The sequence below is a fragment of the Achroia grisella genome, unplaced genomic scaffold (assembly GCF_030625045.1).
Source record: "Achroia grisella isolate CSIRO2021 unplaced genomic scaffold, CSIRO_AGI_Agris_v1 utg856, whole genome shotgun sequence".
Taxonomy (NCBI): domain Eukaryota; kingdom Metazoa; phylum Arthropoda; class Insecta; order Lepidoptera; family Pyralidae; genus Achroia; species Achroia grisella.
The window spans coordinates 3,702,161-3,722,019 of record NW_026713045.1 but is presented as its reverse complement, the minus strand read 5'-3'; the positions used below and the strand labels follow the sequence as shown (position 1 = coordinate 3,722,019).

At 32.3% G+C, this 19,859-nt stretch overlaps 1 protein-coding gene across 1 annotated transcript in view; it reads right to left on the bottom strand.

Moving 5' to 3' along the window:
- Nucleotides 1-7,222: 7,222 nt before the first annotated feature.
- Nucleotides 7,223-19,859, bottom strand: part of LOC131852637 (uncharacterized) — a 123,654-nt gene continuing 111,017 nt past the window's right edge. The window contains exon 9 of the mRNA XM_059203332.1: nucleotides 7,223-8,399. Within this exon, the coding sequence (XP_059059315.1) occupies nucleotides 8,315-8,399 (85 nt within the window). The 3' untranslated portion in view covers nucleotides 7,223-8,314. The remainder of the gene's footprint in view (nucleotides 8,400-19,859) is intronic.

Here is a 19,859-nt window from a genome sequence, read left to right as displayed (position 1 = left end):
TCACTGTAAAAAATGTCCTAAAAAAATGTATTTTCCACAATTGAGTCAGTTAAAATTATATGTAACAATAACAATTTATAATCGTAAAATAATTAAATTTACTTTGCACACAATTATAGGAAATATTATTATTACGCGTCATCACCATCATCAGCCTACTGCAACACTGCTGGACATAGTCCTCTCTCAAGCCAGGTCACTGGGCACAATCTTAAGCCCTTCTCTTCCAATTATTACCCGAAACCCTACGTATATAGTCCAGTTAGCTGCGGGATGTCCTACCCCATACTACGTTTGCTTATTCACGGTCTCCACTCTAGATAGAACACGTCTATTTCAGCGATCATTGGTTCTGCGACAGATATGACCAATATTACTATTATATGAAGGACAGTGTTTTCTTATTACTCGAAAAGGCAAACAAAAGAAATGACGGCGACTTGACGATATGTGGTAATGGTTGCTTATACAGGAGACAGTACAAATATCACAATAACGATTAAATGATAACTTTCGACAATGATATGACAGTGATGATAGTCGAAAGGTCAACTCTTTTGTCGAGTTAGAAAATAGATTTTCATAAGCCCTATAAAGCTATAAACCTTTGCACACTTAATATTATTTTTGATCGATGAGTTTAGCCTTTTTAGAGAAGAGGGTTTTGACAAACAAAGCGAAAACAAAGTGATTTTACAAGGGCCCTATTTTACCTTTTCAAGAGAGATCTTTTTATAGACAATTTTTTTTTCACTGCGAGGCATCTCTTAATAAAAAACGACGCTGAAATCAAGTGAAAGAATTATACAGTTTTGTATTTGACATTTACAAGGTAAGGAATTAAGTATATTTAATTATATTTATTATTTGGCTGTTTATTATTCATTCACAATATATTCTGACTTTAAAACTTACCTACTGACCTCTGAAAATACTCAACATTATTTCGCTCAAACCTTATTCGATACACTGTTAATTATAGTGGATGATAGGAAGAAGTCGAAACCCAAGCAGAATACTCATAAAATAGAAGAACTTTTTGAAGTAAATTTTTATATTTTTATAGTATAGCAAAAAATTTTTTAAACACATAAAAATTAAAAAAAAAATACAGTCTAATTGTTAAACTCTTTCTTTTTTAAAGTTATTTTTAGAAAAGATACCAAATAAAATATGTTTCCGTTCTATTCTTTGTAATATAATATTACCAACCCAGAATGTAGTCGTAAAAATGAAATTTATTTTGGTTTCAATTATATACAAAGTGTATCATTACTTACCCGTTCTACGTAGTTTAATTTGATAAAGAGACGAGTCTAATTCGCCTCTCGGTTCGAGAAAAAGTATTTAATATCACGTAGGTGATCCTTTTGTGTCTCGCAATTATAGAGTTGGGTAAACATTATAAAAATAAAGGCTGATCGTAATCAAATTATATCTGGATAATAATGAGTTTTTATTGCGTTATTATACGTCGGAAGTGAGCCCGGTTTTTTTTATTAAAATCAGTAGGTAGGTAAAATATTAATTGATTAGTAAAGAGTGTCAGGAATGGAGACTCATGCCGTGGCGAATGCATATGCGTATTCCATGGCCACAGCGATATGTTTGTGGAGGAATAGTCGTCAGGTTTTTAGCCGGTAGGAGTCCGGCAGTATCCAGTTGTCCCTAAGCGAATGGTTCTCCATGATGGATTTTCCTGACGTAAAAAAAAGGAATGGAGACTAGGTCTCATTAGGTGCTACCATAAATGAACCAGTGGTTTTTTTTAATAAGGATGATAATGGAATGGTGCACCCGCCTGCACTAACGGTTTACGCTGGCGGGGCACCAATGGAGGATGATAAGATGAGCATGAAGTCAGCTCAGTTAGCCCATCGTTTCCAGGGGGAACCGCGTGGAGGTAAACCTGACATGGTATATTGCTAGCTACAAGTGCATCAGTCCACATTACTAACAATCCCCTTTCCCCCCTAAATGAACTAGTTGTCACTACTAGTATGTAATATTATGTTATCTGTGCTACTAGTAGTTTAGTACTCGTAACACAAGCTATGCTTAGCTTGGGGCTAGATGGCGCTGTGTGAATTGTCCAGGGTTATCTATATATTATTAAGCGAAGCAAAAACTTTGTACACCTTTTTACGAATATTGCACAGATGTCATCAGCGAATCGAAGTTTGTTTCTGTGCTGTTATCAAAGTATATACGTGAAGCAAACCTTTGACAATAGAACCTAAATAATGTTGTAGCTTATAATTTAAATTAATTATGATCGAATTTCGACCATTGAACGCCTACTATATCATTACATAGAATAAAATAATGTCGCTGTCGCTGTCTGACCGTCCCTATGTATGCTTAAATCTTTAAAACTACGCAACGGATTTTAAAGCGTTTTTAACAGATAGAGTGATTCTAGAGGAAGGTTTATATATATAATACATGTACACCCGGGCGAAGCCAGGGCAAGTAACTAGTTATAAATACGTAGAGTGTATGAGAGCAGTAAACACAATATAGTGTGGGATTGACAACCTCGTTTTTCTCCTAATATTCGTACGTCTCATTGAGTTCTAAAACGTCATAACTCTCTCGTACTGTTGACAATCTCATTATAATTTTCCATACAATGAAAAGACGCGATACGTGGTTTCAAAACACAGCGTGTATAAGTTCTTAATTACTGTGACGTATTAATTAAATCTGCCGCTTACAACTTTAACCCAAAGGGGATAAAAACTGGCATTAAGTAAGAAACTTCTTTTAACATTTCTAAGTGGTATGCTTACTTTATAAAATGCTTTTAAGACTACACTAATGAGTATGATCCTAAATGCTGTTACACTTGAAAAATTGTGTGACGCTAAATATTAAAAACTGCCATAACTTCTATTAGTGTTCAGGATATCTTTTTTACGTAATTGGAATGCCAAACAAGCTTACGACCCGTCTGTTAGTAAATGGCAACCGTCACCTACTATATACGTTAACTGAACCTGCAAAAGTTGTTTTACCATATAAATTAAAATCGCTTTTAAAAATAGGGGTTGGTGAGAGGAGGATGAAAATTTAGAGTTGTATGTATTTTTAATGCCATATTATAAAAAAGTAATTATGTGGGACTGTGTGTAAAGCTCTGGGGTCGGTGCAGCCAACAATAATTAAAGGTGCAATATGAATCTATAATAGTGTATTATAAAAATACTAGCTGTCCCGGCAAACGTTGTTTTGCCAAATAAATAATCTATAAAAAAATAGGGGTTAGTGTTAAAAGTGCGAAAATTTAGGGTTGTAGGTAGTTTTATGCCACATTATAAATAAAAAAAATTGTCTAAAAAATAAAAAAATTACGTTAGGGGTGAACACTTAGTTATCACTTAGGGGTATGAAAAGTAGATAGTAGCCGATTCTCAGACCTACTGAATATGCATATAAAATTTTATAAAAATCAGTCAAGCCGTTTCAGAGGACTATGGTAACTAACATTATGACACGAGAATTTTATATGTAAGATGTATGTGTATGTATGTACCAAGGACATTACGTCATCGTGTGATGATCTTGGCGTCAAGCGTCATCATGCTGGAGGACTAAGATTAGTTTATCCTCTATCTCACTCTTCAGCGGAAACACACCTTACAAAGGTCACTGAAATAGGTGAGACAGAGTTAAATATCTCCTCTGACGACTTCGTCCAAAGTGTAACATAGTAAATGTAACATAAGTACTTCATTCTTTTCACAAGAATCTTTTTATAGCACAAAGATGCCATCTTCACTTTATTTAAGCGAATATGAGATATAGGCACATATTCGGCGCATAACTGCCTATATCTTATCTTTCGAAACAAATTACCCGGACCAACAATATATCGCCGATAAAGCATATTGTGACACAATCTTGCTTCACTTTCACCCTTTAAAACAACATATATTCCTTTTAGCTGCGGGGTATATATTCTGTACTTACGGATTCCTATATTTTACGGCCCTCCGGTGACCCAATGTAGAAACCGTATTTTAGTATACACACTTAACTGTACAGATGAATTACAAGTAAACATAAAGAGAGAGAGACAGTAGAAATAAAGAGAGAAATTATAATTAAATTAAAAACAGTAAAAACCAGAAATTGATTTTTGAAGATCTAATTACTATCTGTTTTTTACTCACTTTCTGAATAGGTGGGTAGAGCATTTTATAAAAAATGAATAGATATTCAAGTATTTTAAATTAAGTTTATTTGAATAAAATTTATTGCTAAGTCTAACTTTTCAAATGAATTTTTTTTTAATTTAACCAAATTATAATATTCAGTGAGAAAAAAACAGTATTGTAAATTTGAAAAAATAAATTAATGCTGGTTGAAAAATTTTGTGATTGCTTCTTCAGCGTTCGGGCGTTTAATTATGTTTCCTACATTAAATTTATTTTATTATTTATAAGGATTAATTTGCAGTGTTTTTTTTAATGGAGGATAGAAAAGAAAGCCTTAGGGCCTTTATCATGTACTGCTGATGACAACATGTTTGTAATTAAAGTACGGGTATAAAAAGACAATGCAGTCAGTAATAGACATAAATAGTAAACAAATGGACAAATCTTGAAGAGGTGGCTTCTGGCGGCATGGTCGACCGATTAGGCAGATAACCTTACTTTCGATGCAATCGCTGCGCTGGTTCGATTCTCCCACGACAGACATATGTGTACCTGATTGTTTGTCTGGGTGTTTTCTATGTACTTTAGATATGAATTATATAAATGTATTTAAGAATTTCTTTCTTTTCTGTTTATTACTCATAATACAATCGTTATTTAGTTTGGAACTAGGTGAGGTTGTGTGAGCTATCTATTAATTTAGCTGCTTTTTAAACAGTGCTGATACTCTACTACTCTACTTGTGAGCAGTTTTTTATTCATAAATAGTAACTTTTATAACAGTACCTACTTTAAAATATTACGAAAAAACTAATGTTATATACTAATATATTGTTACTTCTTTGTCTTCACTTTATTTAGAAAAAACTTACAGTACACTTCCGTCAAATATCTGCTTGGTTTTCATACAAAATCTTATATTGAAAACATAGTGTATCAAGTGATACTTCATATCATTTCATACACAGTTCCCGATCTCAACTTTGGCCTCGTATCGTACGTTTACTTGAATATATCCGGTAATAAAACCCAGCATCCCCTTATCTACACACTAAACGCCTATAATTTATGGTCCTGCAGATTTTACATATTTTTACCCGGATATTGTGAAGGAGTCTCTGCGAAATCCCTAATATATATTTTTATCAACTGTCTTCAAAAAGAAGAGGTCGCCATCACTATGCGATTGTTTTAACCGACTTTAGAGATACGTTTTCTTATTATTATTTTTTGAGTAGAATCTTTTTGGAATGATTCTTTATTAAACCCTTTTACCAATGAGTGTAGATTCGAATCGGGCAGGTACAAAGTAGATTATAGGACAGTACTAGAACTCTAAGCTGTTGAAGACAAATGTTGAAGAAATGTATTACAATTTGTATCTTGCTTATATGCCATTCTAAATACATGATCGCGACGCCAGGAAGGATGGTTGGGTGACACTACGTACAGCAGTTAAACGGATCAATTTCTCTTATCGGGGTTATCCATTATCAAAGACATCAGCTTCTTTGCCATCCCAGTTATAGTCGGCCAACATAATATTATTAGACTATTTCTTATCTTTAATATATAGGTTTCTTTTTTACATAATTACGAGGTTGCTGCTCCTCAACCCGGGTGGAGCAGCACTATAGGAACTGCAGCTGACTTTCACTAGTCTTCATAACACAACCAACTGAACCATCTTGGAAGTTTTACACTGGGTAGAAATTGACAGCTTAATCTGTTCCTGGATCTCAGACCATTAGGGGGAAGTGGGGCAGATTGATGCTCAAAAATTCAAAGCCTTTTTTTATATACTAAAAATATCACATTTCAACTTTTTTTTGCTGTGTGCAGTGGTTAACAATTCAGTTTTATGTTTTGGTATGAAATACCCTATATTACATATAATTAAGAGTCAAAACATTTTTTAAGCTGTTAAAAGCCACCGACTGACTGGCTGTTGGCATAATCACAACGGTCGCGTTCATAAGTTTAAAGACGTGTTTCAGAGTTGTCACTACTCGAATACATTTAATCGTTCACGAAATAATACACGTGTATCAATGTGCCCCTAGTCCCATTCTGCCCCACTTCCCCCAACGTAAAGTATTTTTTTTATAATCTTCATCAGATGTCTGGTTAATGATAATGGACGTTTCTAAATAAGCAGGAAATTAGCATTACTTACCATAAATACCGAATACCGTACTGATAACATTGAATCTGAGTTCTAGTTTCTTTTGGCAGGTAGGTATTTAAATGCGATTCACCATAAACCATTATCGGGAATCGTATTTTATCTTTTAACATTCCTCGAAGTATATTAACCGTCATAGTGTATGTCCTTTGTATTATTAAAAAAAAACATGAGACACTATGGTGTATATGAACATATTTGGAATATTCTTTTAGCGAGGTATTCGTAGACAGTCGTCTGATTGAGTACTTTTATTTTACCTATATCACTTTATATATTGACAACCTCGGTGGAGTAACGATGGAGCACACCGCCTTACTTCTGATGGTTGCGGGTTCGATTCCTCGGTAGGTACAAACTTTTCTATACGTGATCAGATTCATGAACATCTATCTGGATATTTTCTATTTGTATTGTGTATGTGTTTACAAAAAATGTATCTATGTATTTATATCATTTGTCCAGTACGCATAACACAAGTTCTGCTTAGCCTGGGACTAGATGGCGGTGTGTGAATTGTTATTATTATGAGCTATATACTTTGTTTTGGTTGAAAAGATGAAATACCGCAGAAAGAACCGAGATACCGCTGAAATACAGAGAAATCAGAAAGTATCTAAACTTGACATCTGCGACCTATGAAATATCAATCGCATGAAGAATATCTAGAATATAATATAAGGACGTGATATCCGTGTGTCTGTTAAAACGAAATGGTTGCCTCTTCAGACTTGACGTCAGTTTGCCATTGCAGTTAGTTAAAAACCTCTTTTCTTAAATAACTGCTTCAATCCCTTCACGTCGTCATGATTGTTATTGTTTTTTTCTATAATAACAGGTTTCAATAAATAAGGAATGTAGATCAAACTCAACAACATAATGTTAAAGTGCTTTTTATTCGTTACAGAATTTATACAGACTCCGTCAAATACATACAAAAACATTAACAATTTCAGTGATGAAATGAAATAAATGGATATCTATATCCTAGATACCGTTCGCCGTTTCAACTAGAAGCGATAACAATTCATACATATCACCAATTCAATAACAAACTGCCTTAAATAAAAGTGCAAATTTTGGAAAATCAACTTACGTATACTTATGTATAAAGTCGATTTCCAAATAATTATAATTTTTTAGTTAATACAATTTGTTATTACGTGTGCGATATCTAATTGACGTACTCATGACAAAGGAAAGCAGTGACAGATGTGCGACAAAAAGGTAACAACTACATTAAACGAGTATTTATATCAATATCAGTCCTTACTTAATCGCTAATGGGTCTATTGATGTCACTGGACTATGTTTTGAGTCTAGAAGTCTATTAACAAATAAATAGGGTAACTCAAGGCCTAAGGCTGCCACCAAACCAACAATGCGATTAGTCGTGCGTTTGGTCTGACGCCTACCCAGCATCTCAATCATGGAGATTACGTACTATAGAATCGTTACGTTAATATAATATTATAAAAAAAAACAATTATAAAATATAATTGTAATAAAATTAATATAATGTTTGATAACTTTGCATACTAAATTAACATTGAATATATATATTTTATATATTCTGTTTTAAATTTGACGCGGTCATTATTTATATGTATAAATATAATATCGGGCAACTCAATAAAAAGTAAAACGTGGTAATATACCGTAATTTACTAATTATACGTGTTGAATATATAAGATTGTAGTCTATACATATATTTATGTATATACAGGAACACAATTGACTTATGTATGTTAGTTTTGTAATGGGTATATGCACATACTAGACCGATATTAAAAACTCTTTCACCAGTGAGAAATATTTGCTATATTCCACGCAGGCGCCAGGAGGCACTAGTATGTAGCTAATATTTTTTTTTTACACATGCTTTCAAAAAGTAAGATAATAAATTATAACAAATTTAATTAAAAACTGACTTTAGTATGTAATCTCCCTGAACTTATTATTTAATGACTAAACTGCGTTCCCTGCACTGTGGACATTGCCGTTGACGCTCAGTGGAATGGTGTTGAACTCGTCATCAAGATCGTCGTTTTTTCTGAAACAAAATAAAAAAAAGATATAAATAAACAATCATGTATACATTATAGGATTTAGAAAACAATTAAAATAAAACTTTATTTTTCTTGACTTAGAATTAGAAGTCAAAAGTATTTTATTAATTACTAGCTGTTACCCGAGATTTCGTCCGCGTGGAATTTAACTTTGTTTATGTTAATAAATAATTTATAATAAATTTAATATATATGTTATATATAATACATATTTTTTCTAAAATAAAAGTGATCTGAGTTACTCCTTATAACATTAGCTATCTGCGAGTGAAAGTCCTGTTAAAATCAGTCCAGCCATTTCAGACAATAGCAAAAACAAACAGACAAAACTTATGAGACAGGTTTTTGATGTAAGTACCGTATATTTTACCTTTCATATGCATTTAGTGAAAAGCTATTAATTTGAAATTACAAATAGACACTTAAAAATGATTTATTTGTATACCCATGAGGTCGCCCTAAATAATAACCGTATTGTATGTATATTTGAATGACCAAGTAATAGGGTAGGATAATTTTGAAAAGATCGTGGCTATTTGTGAAAAAATTCAATTCAAATCGTCTTATTAGGGAGTTAACTTGTTGGGCTCAAATGAAACAAGACCTCAACAATTTTACGCATAATTATTTCACCCACTTAGGGACTTCAAAATTTTGTCGTTGAGCGCACAAATCTCGAAAATGTGTTCGCAAATTTCTTAGAATAAATAATAATGAATGCTATTCACGTTAATGAAATGGAAATTACTTCAAACGTAGAATTGAATGTATTGGAGAATTAATTAAAGTTTATCACAAATAGAGAATTGGCTATATGAGCGGTAATTGAGTTAAATCCATTGTACACCGGTTCCATTGTCTCCGATGCAATAAGTCACACTTAATATCATCTGTCTGTCTGTCTTGTTAACATTTCATGATCGGTTGAAAAGGTCTTAATAAAAGGCATGAAAATATCTATCTTTTATTATTGAAACTAGCCGACCCGGCAAACGTTGTTTTTCCATATAAATTACGAGTAAATTCACTATTAAAAAATAGGGGTTGGTGGTAGAACGGTGTATCCACGTGTGGCGTGGATACACCGTTCTACATAAATAAAAAAATTGTCCATAAAATAAAAATATATTTTTGGAATGTGACATCCTTATCTTTCAGTGTATAAAACTATATAACAACCTTTTCTCAGACCTATTGAGTATACATATAAAATTTCATCAAAATCGGTGAAGCCATTTTAAAGTATGACAACTAACACTATGACACGATAATTTTATATATATGTATATATATAGATAAGCAGACGATGTTGAGGGCAACAGCTAGTGATGTATACTGGAATATTTATTTACTGCACGGAAAAAACTATCGCATAAAGCATTATAAGTATATATAAAAGTGATACAATTGCTATTGAAAAAATCTGCGAATTATATCATTTGCCGAAGCATAATTTTTCGTTATTTAATCGGTTCTTATAATTAAATTTAATTCAGATAATAAATTCCCAAACTCTTTGTAAGTTTCGATAAAACATTATACAAGAACAATAATAGCGTAAAAGAATTGTAATCCTAAAGAAATTGAACCACGATATAAAACGTTATTTGTTTACAACACCGCAAGTACACCCGCTACCCAACAAAATAAAACAAACCTCCCATTCAAACCATTCGTGGGCCTAAATTCTATTTATTAAGTGAAAGCCCTCGAGAATTTCAAAGTTAAATTTCGTTTCTAAGCTGTATTATCTTAGAAATGAAAACAATTAGGCACTAATTAGGAATTTAAATAAACTGATGTCAAAATTAAAACTTTACTACAACAACAATTAATTAGAATTACAAAGAAAGAAAGAAATATTTTTTTTTTAGTTTTAATGTATTTTACATTAAAACTAAAAAAAAAACAATAACTAACATTACAAATTAGTGTACATATATCTAAAAAGTTCCCGCGGTTTCACCTGCATGTTTTTTTTTAGACTACTCTAGTGCTGTTGGCCGCAGCTGGCCTTTACAGCTTCACCGGACGATAGGGGGCGAGTGCAGATGGCACTCCAAACCCGCGGAAGGACTTATGGAGCGGCTGAAGGCCAACTCCCGCCTGACGGATACGACTTTAGTCTGAGGGCACCACTAGGGGTTCGAACCTCGGCTCAGCCCGTCGTAATAGCGATCCCCGTTTGAATTGGACGGGGCATCGATCGGTTGATAGCCTATGTTATTCTGATGTATAAGCTTTAGTATTGTAAAGTTTCATCAAGATCTGTTCCGTAGTTTTTGCGTGAAAGAAAAACATCCATCTATCTATCCATTGAGTATAGATAGATGCTTTTCTCTTTCGCATTTATAACATTACTAAGATATTTTGTCATGATTGACAAGATTTATTTCATTTCGATTTATTTTAAAGTTGTTACAGCCAGTGTAGTTATAATTAACAAATTATCTAATATATTACTAGTACTTATACGTTCGGTAACATTTTTCTCTACCGTCCGTAGGAAAAAAAAAAATTATATATAACGTTTGACGTTAATAAGCTGCTAAAATGAATATTGAGATACCGAGGTTGACTAAAAACTCGTAAACGTCAAAATCTCAGTTTCACCTACTTTAATCGCCAAGCAGCTTCCTTTGTATGCTGTGTTTGGTTTTAACATGCGATTTGAAAGTGAAATTATAGGATAAGAGGTATGACATTTTTGTTCTCTAGAATAGCAACGTATGAGGGATAATGTCCGTAGTGCTGTTCGTGTATGTATATATGCATGCGACAGTTACCGTTTACCATCAGGTGGACCACAGTTTGTTTACCATTCCAATTACTTAAAAAATAAGGCAGAAAATCTTTGTTTTTGGCGATCTTAAAAAGTAGCATGGTGTGGGCTAAAGCAACTAGACTTCAATAAATAAGCGATTGTAATAAATCATATTTAGGGATTCATGAATCGCAATAACGCGTGTAATCAACTCTGAAATTAATTGGTAGTTTAAAAATAATTAGGCAAGTATTTTATTGTGATATCTTACTCGAAACACAAAAAAATATTGAAAGAATATTTGAAACGATTTATTTATTGACTAAATTTATTTAGTTTATTTTCAGCTACAGCAATACTATTTTCATTAAACTTTAAGTGACCAGTCGATCACTTACATTATCTTTATTTTTCTCTCTATCTTTCTACTCTCCGAATAGTTATATTATATTACCTTAATTTTTTTTGTAACCATAAATTCTACCAAAAGAAACTCTGTCATTCCTGTAATAGATCTTATATAATTGGCTTAACCGGGCCCAGAGGCGTAATTTAAACTAAAGTTTTAACAAGTTTATTTGGTAAAATATAGATAGGAGTTCTAGACGTTTTGATTAGAGAATAATCCAGTGGAACATACAAGTTCTGTGAAATTTACAATACCTTGTTGAGCATCCCAACTTTTTAAGTTACAAATCCATTACAAGTTGTATTTTTAATTAATGAATATTGACGGGCTCGGTGGACTGGCGGTTTAGCGCACCGCTATACAACCGGTCGCGTGTTTGATTCCTCACCCGTTGCAAACATTTGTAATTATGATTATGATTATTTCTATCGTCTAAGTATTTTATATGCACCTATTTGTATCAGTTGTCTAATACCCATAACACAAGCTCAGCTTACCGTGGGACTAGATGGCGCTGTGTTAATTATCAAGGGTTATTTATTTATTTATTTATTATATGGAATAATACGCTAGTGACACATCAATCTAGATTGATATAATGAGTTTGAAGTCATATCATTTAGCCCATATTGAGGATGATTTGTAAAAAAACGTGGAGGTCGATTTTATAGGAAACTAGCTTATGCCCGCGGCTTCGCTCGCGTTAATTTATCCCCTTAGGGGTGGAATTTATCAAAATCCTTCCTTATGATCCCATAAAGGAGGATTTTGATTTGGATTTTGATTGTCTACGTCATTGTAGTTTTATGCATGCAATATATATGCCTATATATATGAACAGCACCTCGAATGATACACATTCGTTGGCATTCTAGAGGAATAAGATTTTCGACAGAGATAATGCAAAACATGGCTATTGAATTGAAGTTTGTTTGTTTGTAACACTTTATTGCACAATAAATACAGTGAAGTGAATAAATGAAGTCTTACGAATCTATTGTTCTTATCTTAAGCATTTGCAGATCGGCTTTGTATGGTTGCACTTCCATTGTTTGGGATAGGTAAATATTGAGCAAATGATATTATGTGCGTAGGCACATATGAACACAAAATGTATTAATTAAAATGGTATTTAACATTCCAAATAGTTTATATATGTTGTAATAATTTATATGCTGCTGTGATCATCATCACTGTTGTGTTGTGATGTGTGATTGTAATAAATATTATTCTATTCTATTTCAAATATCAATATTTTGATGCAGAATAAGTGCTGTAAATTAATGGTGATTTAACTGCGGCAACAAATGGCGAAACCGCAGGAATTTGGAGTAGATTTATGGGGGTTCGACTTGAGAGGACAAATCGTGCTTCTTCTGCAAAACAACAACAGTGACATTAACCTTAGACTGTACTTGTTTTTGATGAAATAGCAGCAGCACTGCAGAGCCAAAATTTATTTATTAACTTACAAGATACAAATGTAATTGCCCGTGATCCAGATCATTGACGTCTTTAAATTGTGCGATTGGAGCGAGAACACGACTATTATTGAAAATCTTTAAATAAATATGTATATTTCCAAATAGGGCTCACAGAGAAGTAGTCAAAAGTAACATACAAAAAACTGAATTCAAAATAATATAAAATTAATAAAAAGAATAGTGGGCAAGCTGCCGACAACAAATGCAATGGTGGCTGATTCAACCAGCATACTAGTGAATAAGGCATGCTTTTGACGTTTTATTCTGTGAGTTAACTGTAAATTATTCATACACAATCACAAACTTATAAAATTATACATCTGTTTGAAAAGAGCCATAGTTCACTTATGTGCCCATTGTTCTGAGTTAAAACCGCTTTATAAAGCGGTAAATTAATTAAATAGACCAACGTAAAACGGTCTGGTGTAAAACATCGAAATTATTTTATACAAATGATATGCATAGCTCATTACTTAGTAGTGGGACTCCAATTAGGCTTAAAAAAATATGCATAAAGGTGTAGAAGAGTTGCAACTCGTATAAAACGTTTATCGCATCATATCATATGGGCAACATTTCGTATAACCCGCCACATATCTTCAAATGTGCTTCTATTAAGTTCATATGAATAAAAATACTATTTAATTTTCTATATATATATTATATTTTCTATATTTTGATACACGAGATATCAATAAGTTAATTTAACTTTTTTTAATGAAAATCTGTAGATACATGCTAGTATTTTAATTAATCATATTTTTACTCTATTTAGAAATAAATTAACAAGTATTGGAAAATTAAAAAAACAATACCAAGTACTGTCTATATTTCAGAGAACATTTATTTTATAATGCGTATGTCAAACTGTCTGTTATGTTTTCACGGACAAAATTACATCCATTCACATGAAAATGGCGAAGGTAATCGATTTTATTTTCTATATTTCAATATATGTATATCAATAAGCGAATTTAACTGTTTGTAATGGAAATCTGTAGGTACTTATTATAATGATTTTATTGAATGATATCTTTACACTATTCAGAAATAAATAAAAAAGAACCTTGAATAATTAAGAAACATTGGAAAATTAAAAAACAATAGTAAGTACAATCTATAATTCAGTGTACAATTCTTCTTTTTTAATGCGTATGTCAAACTGTCTGTCATGTTATCACGGACAAAATTTCGATGAAATGATGACGAACATAAAAATGACGACGGTAAACACATCAAAGATGGACAGTGTTATAAACAAACATGAACCAGAAAAATTGGCACAAGCACCGTCACTTCTAAGTGTATTTTTTTTTGCGAATGGATGAACACGGAAGTGAATCAACTGTCAAATCAGAGTTACCGATAGATACCTAATTATGAGTAGAAGAGCTAGACGAGTACATCATGGTGAATCCTCTGGAATTACAGGATTACCTAATCTTCCTAAAATAAATGTGTAAATAAGATGTTTGGGAAACTACTCTGCTACCAAAATGTTAGGGAAAACGGTAGGTCACGTACCGGTATGGTTCTGCGGATTTCTTGGGCCTTAGGATCTCGAAGACATCTTCGCTAGCTTTCACAAACTTTCACAGGTTTCACAGTAGGTTTAACACAGTTCTAATTGATTTCAATTCACAACAAATGCGCGCGCGCGTCAAGGCCGCTGTACGGTCCGTGTGTTACTAGTTAGGGAGGGGAAGGGAACGCGCGGGAACAGAAAACTAACGGACTCTAATATAATATAATATCTGTGCTTACGATGATACAGGGTAGACTTTGAACAAAAATATCTTTGTTAATGGACTACATTAACAAAGATATCAGTGCCCGGGCAATACCGGGATGGTGATGAATAAAATTGATCAGTTCTTATTTACACATTTATTTTAGGAAGATTAAGTAACGCTGTAACTTTATATATAATAATAATAATATCGTATTAAATTGTCGTATTCCAATTAATAATCTTCACCAATAGTTAAGTATTACTAAATAAATATTGATCCAAATAGAATAAACTGAAGTAATTATACGTTATGGGGAGGAGGATTGTCAGGAATGTGGACTGTGCCATCTACATTACTGATCCCATTGTTATAGTTATAATTATACAAATAAATAGATATTTTGCTATTCATATAAAAAGATTATAAACATTTATTCATATCAACACTTTGGTAGGTACCATACAAGCGTGTATCATGTTAACTATTTATGGTCAATTGGTAAATTATGCCTAATCAATTCCAATAAAGCTATATCCTGCCATTCACACCGGCCCGCATCTATCAACAATGCATTACATATGGCAGCCAACAGCTCGTATAATAAGAGGGAAGGGATCGCGAGTAATGGAGATAGACAGTTTGGATTATGCATTAGTGTTCAGGAGTACAATTGTTTGTATGTATTTACAAAAAAAATGTACGTAAATATTTGTATCAGTTGTCTAGTACCCATAACACAAGTTCTGTTTAGCTTGGTATTAGATTGCGGTGTGTGAATTGTCCAGAGATATTATTATTATTAGTTTATCAGTCATTCATCAATGTTTATCACTCAATATAGGCATTGCAGCTCTTGTATTATCTTCATTACAACTTTATAAAATTGACATATAGTAACTATATTTTACTAACTTACGTCAGTGGAACAAAGTTGTGTGTAATTAAATATAGTAAAGTCCATTAAACCAAAACAAAGTATTTTTTTGTTTTCTGAGAAAGTCAAATTTTATTTTCATGATCGCTATAATTGGCACCACACCGCGACAACAATTCGTGCGGCTTACAAATTAGCTCCTAATTAGTCATAATGGAGTCATTTCCTGTGAGGCCACATTTAACACTTGGATATCAAATATGGCTCGCATAGACAATGGTCATCACTTTGTCTTGGCTTTAAAGCTACAAAAAAGAAGAATCAAAATTTACAAAACCTACAGAATAATAAGTTACAAAACAGTGTGTTTAATGGTAATTAGGAATCAATACATATATTGTAGCTATGAAATCTCGTATAAAATCTAATTGGAATAGTAGCGAATAGAACTGTGGTTTTGTTCAGCTTAGTTATACAGTTTTTTTTTCACTAATCCAGGCATAAAAACTTGCATGTAAATCGAGTACACATTTAGATATTTTTGAATTAATAACAAAACCTATTACCAAAGCTTGCTATCAATAGAGCCTCGCCCAAATATCAATTTGCACATCACGTCTAATGGCGGTGCTTCCTGTGCCACACCTTTAGGTATACTGCACCCATAGAGGCTAAGCCCTTAGGCTTAGTCTTTATTTGTATTGCAGAAAAGGTTTAAAAGTAAACTAAGATTGATAGTATTTCTTTATTATAATTTATTTTATTAAATTGACATTAATTGCAGGCTAAGAAACTCAATGTACGCAAATTTCGTAATTAATGTACAGAAAATATAAAATTATTCTAAGCTGAGATCTTTAACCTTTACAGAAATAAATAGTATTTATTTTTTTAATTACATTGACACTAATTGAATGTTAAGAAAGTTACTGTACGCAAGTAATTAACGTATTTCTTCGATTTCATGTTAATGCTGAAGCTTTTTACAGTTATATGAATCATGTAGAGCTATTTTTAAAATAAATCACATTTAGGATGTATGTTAAATATTTTTTATACATTTTAAAATCTTACACAAACGGTTAATATTCTACTTTTGTATAGTAACACTTTATTTATAATATATTATCATACTGACATCACATATGAGAAAGTTTGTATGTTTATCCACGCCTAAACGGCAGAAAGGGTTCAAGTCAAATTTGATACAAAAATAGATCATACTCTGAATTAATTACATAAACACATTTAGATATTTTACAGAGTAAAAGTAATGCGATATAAACACCATATATATTAAAAAAGTATACACTATAGTAATTATGATAATTTCCCATCATTCACGACATTAAAACATATACAGATATTATATGCACAAACAAATTGTTATCATAAATAAATTCCGAGCTATTTCCCTGCACTTAAGCTCACCCGCCCCGTCTGAGCCACCGTAGGGATTTCGTAAGGGTTCTTTCTGGTAGGCAAAACGATTTAGATCTGATATTCATAACCCGTGAGGTTCGCGGTCCTTTGTAAGCTTATGGACCGCCGTAAACGGCTTAACGTGTGTCGAGAAATACCAAGATATTTAAAAGGTCAGAGGCGTCTCTTTGCCAGAGTTGTCCCTACTAAAGAGCCTGTACACTTTTAATTAATACGCTTGAATATTAATTGATACGAGAATAGCGACTTTTGTAACTTAATTTTGGAATATTGGCAAAATATATTGAATATGATTTTTATTCGTTGTATTATTTTAATGCTAATATTAGAATACATAAAAAGCAATAATAATAATATGTAAGAAAAAAGTATATACATATATATAAAATCACAATTTATTTAGATTTCAGGTTTATTAGATTTTGCTATGTAAAACAGGTTACATTTAGCTCGACAGTTACAAAATTATAAGCCTTTAAAAAACAGAAATAGAGAAAAAAAATATCTGTAGTTAACGCCTATTACTGGTATTGTTTATTACTGGTGTGTTTTTAAAGGTTTTTTTTACTGACTATAAAATATTGTAATTTTTTTTACACCTATATACTTTTTTCTTACATACTATTTTATATTTTTATAATATCTGTATATATTTCAAATTGTAATTTCTGGGCGTCCGTACTTTAGGCCCAACTGTAAATTAGCGCTGGAAACTATGTTTCCAGTATTATGGTGGATTGTGGTCCATATTGATTCTGTTTTATAATTTGTGTAAATTGTTGTTTGTATTTTTTTTGTCATTATTGTTGTGTCAGGACAAGTCAATAAAATTCTATTCCATTTATTTTAACTCAGTTAGTACTACTGACTTCTGACAGCTACTTTGCATAATTATGGTCCCTGTATCTTATTGTTTAGCACACCGCCTTACTTCCGATATTGGGTTCGGTTCTTGCACGCATATAATTTGTATTCATTAGCATGATTGTCTGTATAAACATGGGTGATAACTATAAAAATTATGTATGTATAAAAAAATATTTAGGTTATTGTTGCAGTTTAGATTCGATACCTCTGCTTAGTTTTGGACTAGATGGCTTTTTGTGAATTATCCTGCCTTAATATCATTTTACCTTCCTAAATTCGTTATTTTAATTGGTTAAAGTACGGTAGGGAAAAAAGTAATATTAATACGAATCTGACGTTCATAAGTAACTAAAAAGTCATATATGAATAAATTATTTTAGATTTGATTTGATTTGTAGTTAAAGCGTAATAAACAAACAAAAGCACTTTATGTTAGTATATATAATTTTCTTATACATGTATTTGTCATCTAACTCCTGCTTAACAGTTGTAGGTACCTATTTATATGAAATTTTGTAAGTACTTTTCAATGGGATTGTGGATGGTTTCAATACACATGCCGCAGTGTATAACCAATAGAGAAGCTGAGATACCATTATCATCATCATCATTAAAAAAAAACCCATCAAAAACACTATAATCTCTTCTCTTTTTGTCAACCCTCACTACAAATATCTTTAATGATTCTGGTACTCTACCTTTGCCTTTTTGAATGCATAAGTGAGGATATATAGGGGTGAATATTTAATAACCGTTCCCTTCAACCCCTTTCGCTTAGTACAAGGCACATTTATTTCACAGATGGACCAACGATATAAATGTGTTCGAATTCTCCATTACTTCCAAGAAATACCTTTTTCAAAGAGATTTTTCTGCATAGCATAATTGGGACCTAATTTTAAATATTGACCCTTAAGGTACTTACATGGAATTGCGATATAATTTTTTTTCTATTGATTAATATTGTGCATCCGCCTGCTCTAATAGTACACCCTAGGAGGCACCAGAGAAACATGATCTGATGAGCATAGAGTTCAGTCAGACAATCGTGGTGATTGCACCTGAAATTTACCATGTTGGTTGCTAGGGTGGACCACGTGAAGGTCGACCTAACATGGAATAATACTAGCAATGAGACTACTAGTTCCTAACAATAATAATAATATCTTTGTAAAATTCACACAGCGCCATTTAGTCCCAAGTTAACCCTCTTAGTGCCGGGAGCCGATATATCGGCTCCTGCTACACTTGCGAAAAGTGCCAGAGCCGATATATCGGCCCGCGCCTAGCGGTTACTACTCGCATTGGAGGAGAAGTTACAATAACAAAATTTTAGACATTTACAATATATAAATATAAATATTTATGACAACATAATTTTGTTTCAGCAATGTTATATTACCGATATCAATTACACAGTTCAAAAGAGAAAATCCGTCTGGCGCCTACCGTGTACCTTTAAGTTATGTTTTGTTTTTATTGTGTAATATTGTTTATCTTGTAAAAAATATATATTGGAAATACAAAGTATATACTTTATAATAATTGACCCATATAAAATTATCATGAAAAGATGACTGTTTGTATGTGCAAATACTTTTTCTACAAGAGATCTCAAATTCATTTCGTTTACAAACGTTTATACCTTTGGTTTTTCTATAATTTTCAAATGAGTTCGATAAAACTAGTATCATTGTGTAGTTCTGTATTTCATCCACAATACGCAGCTTTTTGAATCATGTAAATATTGTGTCTCGTTTGGTTTTTACAAGCATATTTCCGAACCCTTGTAAAACTGAAATTCGGCCGGTTTTTTTCGCATTGGCATCTCTATTTCGCCCGTCATTGAAAGGGTTTGCAGAGATTGTGT